The sequence below is a fragment of the Phoenix dactylifera genome, unplaced genomic scaffold (genome assembly GCF_009389715.1).
Source record: "Phoenix dactylifera cultivar Barhee BC4 unplaced genomic scaffold, palm_55x_up_171113_PBpolish2nd_filt_p 000265F, whole genome shotgun sequence".
NCBI classification, from domain to species: Eukaryota; Viridiplantae; Streptophyta; class Magnoliopsida; order Arecales; family Arecaceae; genus Phoenix; species Phoenix dactylifera.
Window position 1 is genome coordinate 283,947 of NW_024067754.1, and position 13,461 is coordinate 297,407.

General features: G+C 42.2%; 2 protein-coding genes across 2 annotated transcripts; one reads left to right on the forward strand and one right to left on the reverse strand.

Annotated features, from left to right (window-relative positions):
• The first annotated feature begins 4,324 nt into the window (after positions 1–4,324).
• LOC120105353 (heat shock protein 81-1) lies at positions 4,325–7,671 on the forward strand. Its single transcript, XM_039117718.1, has 3 exons — positions 4,325–4,549; positions 4,641–5,063; positions 5,838–7,671. The coding sequence occupies exons 1-3, from the start codon at positions 4,424–4,426 to the stop codon at positions 7,389–7,391; spliced, it is 2,103 nt and encodes a 700-aa protein (XP_038973646.1). The 5' UTR covers positions 4,325–4,423; the 3' UTR covers positions 7,392–7,671.
• A 141-nt stretch (positions 7,672–7,812) lies between these two features.
• On the reverse strand, positions 7,813–13,116 carry LOC113461201 (aspartyl protease family protein At5g10770-like). Its single transcript, XM_039117719.1, has 2 exons — positions 12,959–13,116; positions 7,813–10,322 (listed from the first exon to the last, which is right to left on the reverse strand). The coding sequence occupies exons 1-2, from the start codon at positions 13,107–13,109 to the stop codon at positions 9,109–9,111; spliced, it is 1,365 nt and encodes a 454-aa protein (XP_038973647.1). The 5' UTR covers positions 13,110–13,116; the 3' UTR covers positions 7,813–9,108.
• Between the last annotated feature and the right edge of the window lie 345 nt (positions 13,117–13,461).

Sequence of the window (13,461 nt, forward strand, 5' to 3'; positions counted from 1 at the left end):
AGTTTTCGGGTCTGAGATTCGAGTCGACTCCAGCGGAACGCGAGTCGACTCCGATGGTTGGCAGGTCGACTCCAAAGAAGGTAAGAGTCGACTCTCAGAGGAACACAAGAAAAAAGTCAGAGAACGATTTTCGGACTCTGAGATTCGAGTCGACTCCCGCAGTACACGAGTCGACTCCGAGACTGAGTGACCATCAACAGACAGAAGACCATGTTACTGCCTCTGAGATTCGAGTCGACTCACAGACAGCTCGAGTCGACTCCAAGACAAGCTACACGTCAAAAGGCAGAAGACCAACTTTCGGAAACTGAGAGCCGAGTCGACTCCAAGGAGGTTCGAGTCGACTCCAAGACTGGATGAGCCAAACGACAGAGAATCGAGAGTTCGGGCTCTGAGATTCGAGTCGACTCCCAGGACAGTCGAGTCGACTCGAGTGGACAAAATTCAAATTTGGATCCACGGACTTCAGTGGATGAGCCGACTCCAAAAATTGCCAGGTCAACTCCAGAAGTTGGCGAGTCGACTCCAAGTCAAGACGAGTCGACTCCCAGTCAAGACGACAACTTTAATTCAAATTTGGAACAGTTGCCGAGTCGACTCCGGAAAAGCGTGAGTCGACTCCTGCTACAGCCGAGTCGACTCCTGATCGCGCGAGTCGACTCCAACCCACCAACGGTCATATTGTCAGGCTGCGCAGAGTATGCAGAACGGCCAGAAAAAGCAGAGTAACGGCTAGTTTCCGTGGGGATTGGCTTAAATAGCCACAGAGGACTGTAGCAAAGGAAAAAACAGACATTCCACTCCAAGCATTCAAGTTTTCAAGCTCTCCAAGTGCTCTTAAACGAAAAAGGGGAGATCTGCATTTACTGCTCCAACAACTTCTTCCCAACAATCAAAGCTTCCTCCTCCTGCATTCAAGTCGACCACTCTTTCAAGAGGAGACCGGAGTTCCAGAAGCCATACCTCTTCACCAGCTTAAAAGCGTTTGAGGGCTTCTAACTCCTTTACGATTATATTGTCTTAAATCTGCTTTTTGAGAAGCTATTTTCTGTTTTCTTCTATCTCTTGTATTTACTTGATTCAATCGGGGGATTGAATCAAGGGGTTTAAGGTTGGTTGGTGAGCCAAGTTAAAACCAACGTGTGTAAGGGTTTGATTGTGAGCCCGGGAAAACAATCGGGGTTGGTTCTAGTCGGTGAGCCTGGGAAAACCGACCGAGTTCGTTGTGAGCTCGTAAAACAACAAGTTTGGTTGTGAGCTTGCAAAACAACCGGCTGTAATCCAAGGGGGTTATAGTGAAATTCCCAAGTGAGACTTGGGGAGTGGACGTAGGAGCAAGGGTTAGCTCCGAACCACTATAAAATTTTGTGTTTGTAGTGCATTGTCTCTCATCTTCTTCCCCGCACATTACTCACAGCACTAGGCGTTAATTAAATAACTTGCTATAGTTTTTAATTAATCATCCACAAAGTTTTAATTAGCCAAATTATATTAAAAACCCAATTCACCCCCCCCTCTTGGGTTGTCTATCTGGGCAACACTAGTAGATAACCCAAGAGGGGGGAGAGGGTGAATTGGGTACTAAATAAAACTTAGATTTTTTTTTTGGATTAATCTAATATGAATTGTGAAAGCTTTCTTGATTTTAAACTCAAGAGATTAATCAACCTATAAAGAAGGCAATAAAGAAGAGATGCTCAAAAAACCACAACACAAACACATGAATTTTTATAGTGGTTCGGAGCCAACCCTGCTCCTACGTCCACTCCCCAAGCCTCACTTGGGAGTTCACTATAATTCCTAGGATTACACCTGGTTGTTTTACAAGCTCACAACCTAACTTGTTGTTTTCACAAGATCACAACAAACTCGGTCAGTTTTCACAGGCTCACCGACTAGAACCAAATCGATTGTTTTTCCGGGCTCACAATTCAACCCAGTTGGTTTTCCCGAGCTCACCAACTACAACCTTACAACGTTGGTTTGCACTGGCTCACCAACAAACCTCAATCCCCTTGATTCAATCCTCTGATTGAATCAAGTAACTAAATCAGAGTATAAGTGTTTAGTAGTTACAACTTCTAAAAAAACAGATTTAACAATATAAGCAATATGAAAAGGGAGAAGCTTTCAAATAGATTTTTGCTGAAGGAAGATGTTGCTTCTCCTTTTTTGGATCCTCTCTTCAATATTCCAGTGGTTGAGGATCAATAAATTGAGCATTGAATGTGAGGAATACTTCTGAAATCGATGTAGGCGCGCAGCTATTGCTCTTTTCTCTTTGGAAAGGCTCTAACTCTTCTTTGGTGGTTGTTAACTTTTAATCCTCTTAGTTGGTTGTTGTATTCTTGTCTCTACTTTATTTATAACTACTTTTCAGAGCTTTAAATTTCAAAAAATAGCCATTGGAAGAGGTGAAAGAGCCGTTCTAACATAACTGTGCAGCCTGACAATATATCCGTTGAGATCAGAGTCGACTCGCACGACTTGGAGATGGCTTGGTTGAAACTGGAGACGACTCGTATTCTTCGAGAGTCGACTCGCTCACGTTATATTTAGAAGTACTGTACAGGCACTCTTTCAGGAGACGGCTCACGACATTCCGGAGTCGACTCGCCAAAAGTGGGAGACGGCTCACGACCTTCAGGATCGACTCGGTCTCAGTGTATCAGAAACTGATTTTCTGTCTTTTCGCATTGGAGTCGACTCGATCACAGCTGGAGTTGACTCAGCCTCAGGGTATTAGAAATTGACTTTCTGTCCTTCTTGTCGGAGTCGGCTCGTCCACAGCTGGAGTAGACTCGGTATCTGAAGCTTTAAAGACTTGATCTCTGACTTGGTCCTTAGAGTTGACTTAGCCTTAACAGGAGTCGACTTGATCTCAGTGCCTCAGAAAACATTCTTCTGTCATTCTTGTCGGAGTCAACTCATCCACAGCTGGAGTTAATTCAGTATTAGTTGGCTTGAAAATGGGCTTTTTGTCTTTTCGCAGGAGTCGACTCGCCCACAGTTGGAGTCGACTCGGGCACTGTACCTTAGAAAATACTTCTCTGTCTTTGCTCCAAGAGTCGGTTCGGTTTCAGTCGGAGTCGATTCGCACTCTACACTCAGAAATTCTGCTCTCTGCCTATCCGTCAGTAGTCGACTCGCTCAAGCTGGGAGTCGACTCGAGGGCGTGCCAGATAACAGCCTTTGTGCCAGAGTCGACTCGAAAATCTTCGGAGTCAACTCAAGTGTAAGGCGAAAATCAAAATGGTTCCAAACTTTGTAAAGACTGAACTTAAAATCCTTGAACCATTTTCTAAGTCATTCTAGCATATTTAACAATATATTCCTTGAAACACTTACTTGAATTTATTAGTATAATATGAAACATACTCAAGTGTTTTGGGCTCATCAAAATCAAATAGGGGAACAACAATCACTCAACAGGTCCTCCAAAAGCAATTTTAGATGAAATTAGGGTGTTTGGTAAAAATTTTGAAAAGCTGTTTTAGCTTTGCGAGAAAACTAAAACATCTTTTTGGGAGATGTTTTATTAAATGTCCCTTTATTATAAATTGGTTATCGAAAGGATGGAAAATTAATTTATGCTAATAATTATAATATTTTATATCTTTATTATTGTATTATACCATAAGTATAATATTATATTATATTATATCATAATAAATTAATATGCCATGTTAAATAATTTAATATTATGTTAATTATGCCACAGCCATCGGAAGGATGAAAATTAATTTACGCTTATAATTATAATATTGTATACCTTTATTATTGTATTATACTATAAATATAATATTATATTACATTATAACATAATATATTGATGTATTATGTTTAATAATTTAATATTATATTAAATTATTATGCTATAGTATATAATATTATATTACTATATTATAATAATATTATATTACATTATAGTATTATTATACTATATTATATATTTATATATTAATATATATTATATTTATTAAACTTTATTACACTAAAAGTGTTTTTTTAATTTATTTATTAAATATATATTAAAATTTTATAATATTTTAAAAATATAGTTATCAAACAATAAATATATTTTCAAAAACACTATCGTGAACCAGAGAGGATCTTTAAAGGCCGGCGGAAAATAGAATCCAATAAAGATTTTTGTTTTCCTAATAAATAAAAATCCCAAAAGGCTTGAAAGGCCCGGCCAGTCAAATCCAAAACAGAATGCCTACGTTTAGATCAACGGCTAAGAAGAATCAAAACTTCAGGAAACTAGCCTAATAGAACAATCTGGAAGCACCCCTTCGCCCCTATATAAATCACACCCCTCGCAAGCCCTAAATACCTCGCGAACTCTTCTCGCCCGCTCGCCACGGTACCTCTCTACTCTTCATTTCTCTCAAGCCGTCTCTCCTCAAGTTCATTCGCCATGGCGGCGGAGACAGAGACCTTCGCATTCCAGGCGGAGATCAACCAGCTCCTTAGCCTCATCATCAACACCTTCTACTCCAACAAGGAGATCTTCCTCCGCGAGCTTATCAGCAACGCCTCCGATGTGAGTCCTTCTCTCTCTCGATCTCTAACCCTGGATCTCTTTATTTTTATCCTTCGATTCGTTCTTTCTTACTGATCAGAGACCCTAACAGGCTTTGGACAAGATCCGGTTTGAGAGCCTCACGGACAAGAGCAAGCTCGATGCCCAGCCGGAGCTCTTCATCCACATCGTCCCCGACAAGGCCTCCAACACTCTCTCCATCATCGACAGCGGTATCGGCATGACCAAATCCGATCTGGTCAACAATCTCGGTACCATTGCCAGGTCCGGCACCAAGGAGTTCATGGAGGCGCTCGCGGCCGGGGCCGATGTCAGTATGATTGGGCAGTTTGGAGTGGGGTTCTACTCTGCTTACCTCGTGGCCGAGAGGGTGGTTGTGACTACGAAGCACAATGATGATGAGCAGTACGTTTGGGAGTCGCAGGCTGGTGGGTCCTTCACCGTGACCAGGGATACCTCTGGGGAGAATCTCGGACGGGGCACCAAGATCACGCTTTTCCTCAAGGATGATCAGGTATTGAAATTTATGGCCATAGCCTGAAATTTTTTATGGGCTTTTTGCTATAATTATAATAGGATCTTATCAAAATAAATGATTTTGAAATAAAGATTATTCCAAAAAATTCCAATTTATCAGCTACTCTTCCATTAAAAAGCCGCTTGCTTATGATCATGATGTAACACCGCCAATGCATGCCATGAATGTTGCTTCGAAACAAGCCTTTTGCCACATATTTATGGTTGCTTGCGTGGATCAGATTACGATGCATCAGAGTTTGAGGTTTTCTGTGACTAACTTTCCATCATAAACTCAGTGACAAGTTATAACGGATCTGTAACACCCTGTAGTGTTTATCAACAACATCGGGGGATAGGCACTGATATAGTTATGCATGCTATGTGTTTATGTTATATGGATTTGAAAGCTGCTTCTTACATGCATGCTTCTTTTTGTTTTTCATTGTTGATTGGTATAAGTTTTATTATATTTATCATGTTGCAAGAAAATGTACAGCTTTATGGCCTGTTTGAAGTTAATGTGATGTGCAAATGCTCATTGTTCGTTGTTATACTTATCTTGATATGGACAACAGAAAACTTTTCTAGCTTTTTTTTTTATCAAAAACTGTCTAAGCTTTTTTGTTCTCGTAAATTTGGGCTTTCTGTTGCCTTGTTACCATGGTCACATATGGCTTTTCAAGTTCCTTTTTCTTCTCTATAGATATGTGCTTATCCTTTTCCCGTTGAAAATAACTGTCTGTTATGCTTTGCCATGGTTTTATTGCAGTTGGAGTACCTTGAGGAGCGCCGCCTCAAAGATCTGGTCAAGAAGCATTCAGAATTTATCAGCTACCCCATCTCCCTGTGGACTGAGAAGACTACTGAGAAGGAAATTTCTGATGATGAGGATGAGGAGGAGAAGAAAGATGCTGAGGAAGGCAAGGTGGAAGATGTTGATGAAGAGAAGGAAGAGAAGGAAAAGAAGAAGAAGAAGATCAAGGAGGTGTCACATGAGTGGTCTTTGGTCAACAAGCAAAAGCCAATCTGGATGAGGAAGCCCGAAGAGATCACCAAGGAAGAGTATGCTGCCTTCTATAAGAGTCTAACAAACGATTGGGAGGAGCACTTGGCTGTCAAGCATTTCTCTGTGGAGGGCCAGCTGGAATTCAAGGCCATCCTTTTCGTGCCCAAGAGAGCTCCTTTTGATCTTTTTGATACCAGGAAGAAGCTTAACAACATTAAGCTTTATGTTCGTCGTGTCTTCATTATGGACAACTGTGAGGAACTGGTTCCTGAGTATTTGGGTTTTGTTAAGGGAATTGTGGACTCTGAGGATCTTCCCCTGAACATCTCTAGAGAGATGCTCCAGCAGAACAAGATCCTTAAAGTTATCCGCAAGAACTTGGTCAAGAAGTGCATCGAATTGTTCTTTGAGATTGCTGAAAACAAGGAGGACTACAACAAGTTCTATGAGGCATTCTCTAAGAACCTCAAGCTTGGCATGCATGAGGACTCACAGAACAGAGCAAAGCTTGCAGAATTACTGAGGTACCACTCCACCAAGAGCGGTGATGAGATGACCAGCCTTAAGGACTATGTCACAAGGATGAAGGAGGGCCAGAACGACATTTACTACATTACTGGTGAGAGCAAAAAGGCCGTGGAGAACTCCCCATTCCTGGAGAGGCTGAAGAAGAAGGGCTATGAGATCCTTTTCATGGTTGATGCAATTGATGAGTATGCTGTGGGTCAGCTGAAGGAGTTTGAGGGGAAAAAATTGGTGTCTGCAACGAAGGAGGGATTGAAGCTTGATGAGAGCGAGCATGAAAAGAAAAAGAAGGAAGCCCTCAAGGAGAAATTTGAGGGCTTGTGCAAAGTCATCAAAGAAGTGCTGGGTGACAAGGTGGAGAAGGTTGTGGTGTCTGATCATGTGGTTGATTCTCCCTGCTGTCTTGTCACGGGTGAATATGGTTGGACTGCCAACATGGAGAGGATCATGAAGGCCCAAGCCCTGAGGGACTCGAGCATGGCTGGCTACATGTCCAGCAAGAAGACGATGGAGATTAACCCAGAGAACCCTATCATGGAGGAGTTGAGGAAGCGGGCAGAGGCAGACAAGAATGACAAATCTGTGAAGGACCTTGTCCTGCTGCTATTTGATACTTCTCTTCTCACCTCCGGCTTCAGCCTTGAGGACCCCAACACGTTTGGCAACAGGATCCACCGCATGCTGAAATTGGGTCTCAGCATTGATGAGGATGAGACAGTGGATGCAGATACTGACATGCCTTCGCTGGAGGATGCTGATGCAGAGGGCAGCAAGATGGAGGAGGTTGACTAATCTAAATCTAGACTACATGCCCTGGTATTTCCTAAGAAGTTAAAAAATTCAGTCAGCTCATATAGAGCTTGACAATTTTGTGGTGTGTTGAACCTTTTATTTTGCAATGTTCTGTCACCTTCTTCGTTAGCTACCGCTGCAGGTCTTTATATTTTTACTTTTTTCATACATAGACCTTTGTGATGTTCTAGTGTTCCAAAATTCCAAATGATCTTCTAGGGATTATTATCTTGTTGTTGCTCGAAGTCTTCAATTACATGTATCTCCTGGTTCTTCTCTACTTACTGTCTTTTCTAGGCTGATAAATAGGCTTTAGAAGGTGGTTTCTTTTTATCTTAGACACTAGGATGTCCCTGTTTGCTGCTTAGTTTGCAAAAAAATGCTTTCTAGTTGACATGCATTCTACTATATGCTGCAAGCAAGAGTTGTCTCGCAAATGATGCTTTCTAGGCAGGTATAAATCTTTAATCATATGCTGTGAACAAGAATTCAGTTGATCGTGGACCAAAATTCATTTAGCAGGAAAACATGGGGTATTTGTTGACATGGTCTCTGTTTGTTTTATTCAGTATTCCTGAGAGTTTACAACAAGATGCTTTTCACACAATGCTCCTTTCTAAGATGGCAAAATAAATTTACAGTGAAGCTTCCTAGGCTTATCCAAGTTTTGTTAGTTACATTAGATCAATGTTTGGGTCTTCAAAATTTTGGGTTACCAATTTCAGAAGGTTAAACCTTTTCTAGTTCTCTTAGCCATAAACTTATTCTTTATTGAAGTTTCAAGGATGCCTGAGAGCACCTGCTGCATTTTGTTCTCTCTATGTGATTTTTATGTTGGCAATGCATAATGCAAATCTAGTAATTAAGTCCCGATCCGTTTCATGAACACTCTAGTTTTGGTTATATTCTTAAAAGTGGCATAGAATGATGTAATGAGAAGCAATGGGTGTGCTGCAAGCTTCCAAATGGAGGCTTCAGTTTAGTACCATAGTCCATAGCCTGCAGATATGGAAGTTATGGTGATGATTGGATTCTTAGTAATCAAAATCAAAAATATGGTGGGAAACATGAGATGAACTTCAATAGGAGATAAGTATGAACAGGAGATGGTGTTAAACATGGCATGAACAGTGTGTCTTGCATGTGAGAGAGAATGCTGATTGACTTCACCCAAAATGGAGTTTTCAGGACATCTATTTCTAAATATGCAGTTGCAGGTTTATTATGCTGTCTGGTTACTGGAAGTGATGAAAATTTGTTAAGTTTGAATGGACCACTTTGTTTACATATCCAACTTACGCCCATCAATGACCACTTTGTCAATAAACATTACCCAAATATCGATTATTGTGGATTCACAAAAACTGGGAGTAGGATCATGTTCATATCACCATGGACTTGGATATAACAATGTATAGAGCAATGTATTAGAATGGTTGTTACTTGTTATTACATTTATCAATTAATAAGCAGCTTGAATATGTGACGTAACTGTTCTACTCTAGTAGACTAGATACATAATTTGTATAACAAGAGTATTATGCATCTTTATTCACTATTATTCGCTATTTCTTAGCAGCCATGACACACCGATACTCAAAAAATATTCTAGGAGTTCTACTAATGCTTAGCTTAACAGGGGATTACTTCCACTTTAATACCCCTCCACTTTATTCCATGGATACTTACTAGACTTATAGCAGGGGAATAGTTCTTATCAGTTGCAAGCATTGGGCTGTAACCCGATTTTCTCTGCTGCCAGATCATAAACCACCTCGAATGTGCGTTGCTGCACGTTACCAATGATGCCTCCATCGCTGTCCTTCTCATGTCCTGCGAAAGCTAGGCAGTTATCAAAGAGGATGCCTGAATCATCGAGGTTCAATGTGACATTCCCTTCGAAGTGCAGTGCAACCGGTGCCGGCTTTATATCCACATTCTCATCATAGCAAGTATCAAGTATTCCAGACGACCCTCTCATTGTGTAATTCATCATGGAGCTCTGGAAAGCAGACCTCAGGACTTGATAGGCCGAGGGAGGTAGCCTGGTGATCACGGTTCCCGAGTCTAGGAAAAAGGTAGTGGACGAGAAGACCGAAGGCTGGATCGCCAGCTGCTGGCCCCCGAGGCTTATTGCTATCAAATTAACGAAGTAGAAGGTGGGATTGCTTGGATCGGTATGCATCGGTGTGTATGAAATGGTGTCCGAAGGCGCGGGCTCGCCAAATGTCAGGTAGCCTGCAGAGCTTTCTGTAGGTGGGAGACAGTAGGAGAATACATTGCCAAATTTCTGAGATGTTTGGGACACTAAAGAGAGATTGCCTCGACCGAGCCCCATCAACCCAGCCAACGTTCCATTCAAGCGCTTGTTGGATTGGCCGCACCCAAAAATGAAGCCTGAGACCGCGTCGGAAGGAGATAGTGTCAGCGTTTCACGGCTCAAGTATCCTGCAGTTGTGGAATTATCCCCATAGGTGACGTTATACATGCAGGTAGGGTTGGGGCAATAAAGTTCGGAGGACAGTGAGCACTCGGGAGAGCTGCAGGGGATTGAGGCATAGGAAGAAGATTGAGGTGGATTGAAGTAATTTTCTTGTTGTGGGTAGCAGTCCGGGCATGGCTGGCATTGGATCCAGCTGATATCACTTCCAGTGTCGAAGTTCACAGTCTGGTCTTGCTCGGGTGTGCCGTAGCCGACCGTCACGACGTATTCAGCAGAACCCAGTGCAGTACCAAGTTTTGCCGGAAGGCTTGTCTGGGATTCCTGTACCCGGGTGTCTCTGGAGCCATGTGATGATGCCATTTGCTGGAGATAATTGAGGCGCAGTTGGTCTAGGCGCAGGATTTCACCCGGTGTTGGGCGCGTCTTGCTAGGGATTGGTGAACAGGGACCGTGTCGGTGGGTTACGGCCAGCAAGGTCCGGTTTGACCCTGAAATTAAGAAGTTAAGAAAAAAATAAAGAAAAGGAAATACATAGTTTTTGACCGAGGCTTAGTACAAGCTGTGGGAAGTTTTTTTTTTTTCTAGATCATGTCATCCAAAATCTCTTCGACAAAAAATCGATATAGGATTAAGTACACGTCTGCATGAATCCTCACTGACATTCTCCCTCTATTTACGCTTTGACGTCCTCGTCAGATTAAAAATCCAAATCTATTTAAATTTAATCACAAGCCCCATGATTGGCCTATAATCAACTCCAATGAGCCCGTGCTACAGTATTCCTTAATCCACATAAATTATGGGCCGGATTCGCTTTGATACTATTTGTAACAACTTAGGACCTACACCAAAAAGCTAAATCAAAAAGTATTTTGTGGGATTCCTTCGATCTATCTAAGTACTCAAAATCTCATAAATGTTGGAATAAATACATGCTCGCATGAGCCCTCGCATACTCACATAAATATCTCATGAGCTCATTGGTGATTAATTGTTTCAATACGGGATGGCTCATCCGAACCCAAAGCATTTTGAACGAATCTAGATCAAGATTTAAAGCCTGATATATCTACGATTTGAAATTTCAGCTTACCCTCCAAATAGGTTAGACTCGTGTTTACATCGATCCTACTTCAAGATTCACAGCTGTGAAGGCCTTCCTCCGCTAGAGCCGCCAACGTCCGTCTCATCGGCGGCAATTCCACTCTCTTCTCCTAGGCCGATGTCGCCAACCACTAGCCCTATAAGCCGTCGGCGTCGTCTATCTAAAGGTGTGTCAATCCCAACCACAAAAAAAAAAAATCACCAAATTTATAAATGAAAATCGCTTCTTTACTGTTTTCACCAATTTTTATTCAAAGAAAAAAAAAAAGGGTCGGATCCATTTTTGGTGGGCTAAAAATTAATAGGTACGCAGCTCCCTAGGTCCAAGAAAAATCGAAGGTCCAATCCAAAGGTCGAAGCTTGGATCTGGCTAATTTTGGTCATACTTAGTGCTAAGCTAGGTCCAGCCTGTCTAACGAGCAAGTCTAGTGGTAACCACTGCTAAAGAATCTTCATGAGATATTCCCAAATTTTCTTTGCTTTAGATTTTAATTTGATGATGATTGCCAAAAAAACAAAGGTATCCAGATGATTCTTTCATTCTTCCCGACATATAGTCCATGCATACCCACCAACAAACACTATAATTTGGAGAAAAACTGTTTGTATATTCATAGAGACACTGTCTGTAGTTATTAATATTATAATTCATGAATAATATAACTATACATAATATTCGTAATCCGTGAATTATCTTTGCTATCTTCAGACTTGCACTTGGTCCGCAGGTGAAATAGCGCGTCAAAAAGTTTACGACAAACTAGCACTTTCAACAATCAAGTGGAATACATAAATTTTTAATCCTAAAATAATATAAAAATTCTAAATCTTGCCATAATCACTCGCAGTGCCAAAAATATCATTTTAACCTATGATGGAGATTTGTATTTAAATATTATTTCAATCCACCCAACAACAGAAATATAGATAAAGACCCTAAATAGTTCCTAACATAGAATGCTCACCACAAAACATAATAAATAAATAAATAAAAGTTATCGTACAAACCCTTGATGTTTACGCAAAAAATACGGAAAGAGAGGTTAAACATTATTCTACTCATTACCTTAGACCTTGATATATCAGCATGAACTATGATTGAATACCATAAAGAGCGCCTTAGTAACTCCCAAAGGTCAGATGTATACAACCTTATCCCCGCCCTCAATTATAATTTATTATGCTCACTGTTGCGGGGTTTTTTGGGCCCGCGCAACAGCATAGCCCACACCGGTCGGACAGAGAAAGAGACCGCGTCCCCTACGAGGTATTGTCCGCTTTGGGCGCGCCTGCACGCCAGGGGGTCCGTGTAGGTACTGCCCCTGGACCGTACGCTATGGGGTCCGCGTAGGTACTGCCCCGACCCTTACGGTTTTGTCCCACAAAAAGGGCCATCGTGAGGAAAAGGCTTCACCCTCCTCATTATAAGGCACAGAACTTTTCCGCTGCTAGCCGATGTAGGATTATGTTCGGCCCCCCCCACAACATAGCCCCCCAGCGGGAAGGTTCAGTGAGCCTCCTAGTCTCGGGTAGCCTGCGGCAAGGGGGCGCTTCCCACAGACGGCACCATCTGTTGCGGGGTTTTTTGGGCCCGCGCAACAGCATAGCCCACACCGGTCGGGCAGAGAAAGAGATCGCGTCCCCCACAAGGTATTGTCCGCTTTGGGCGCGCCTGCACGCCAGTGGGTCCGCATAGGTACTGCCTCTGGGCCGTATGCCATGGGGGTCCGCGTAGGTACTGCTCCGACCCTCATGATTTTGTCCCATAAAAAAGGCCCTCGTGAGAAAAGAGCTTCATCCTCCTCATTATAAGGTACAGAATCTTTCCGCTGCTAGCCGATGTTGGACAATGTTCCCCACCACCAACTATTAAGGTTATTTCATGCACTCGTTCGACTTTAGTTTGCTTTTTCGAAGCAAGAGGAGGCTAGCCCGGATTCTTATAAAATAGGGTACTTATGGGTGAGGAGTCAAAAGCCAAAAGCAATCAATTAACTGCTAGCGTTAAGAGAGTGTTAACCTTTGGGTTTGGAGCAGGCAGTTGCCGGCTTCAAAGAGTCGGATCCAAGGACATGATGGCTGTTTGCTCCTCCGTGGACGGCATACGGATTGCAAGACAGAAGCAAGGAAAAGAGCAGGGAGCGGATGAAGGGGAGGAGAACTGAAGCCATGGGTTCGTTGGCTAGGGATTGGGGTCAACCACTCTTTGGGAAGCTGCCAATCTATAAAATTTGTAAGATCCTTCCTGCTTGGGAAATGCTCAGCTCTACATGGCTGGCGACGGGAAGATTTTGACTTGTGAAAGGTGCCGTGCTTCTACCGCAGGGAACTTATTTCCATAGTTTGTTTGAGTACGCATATCTGGCCTAAAAATGTAATCGGTGTCATTGATTGCAGGAATTATAATAATTTTCGTATGCAATAATGGACAAATTTCAGCCAATAATTGTGAAGGAGGAATTCCTCTATTTCCACAAAGAATGGTTGCTGTTCACGTTTATGAATTGACATGACATAGAGTAT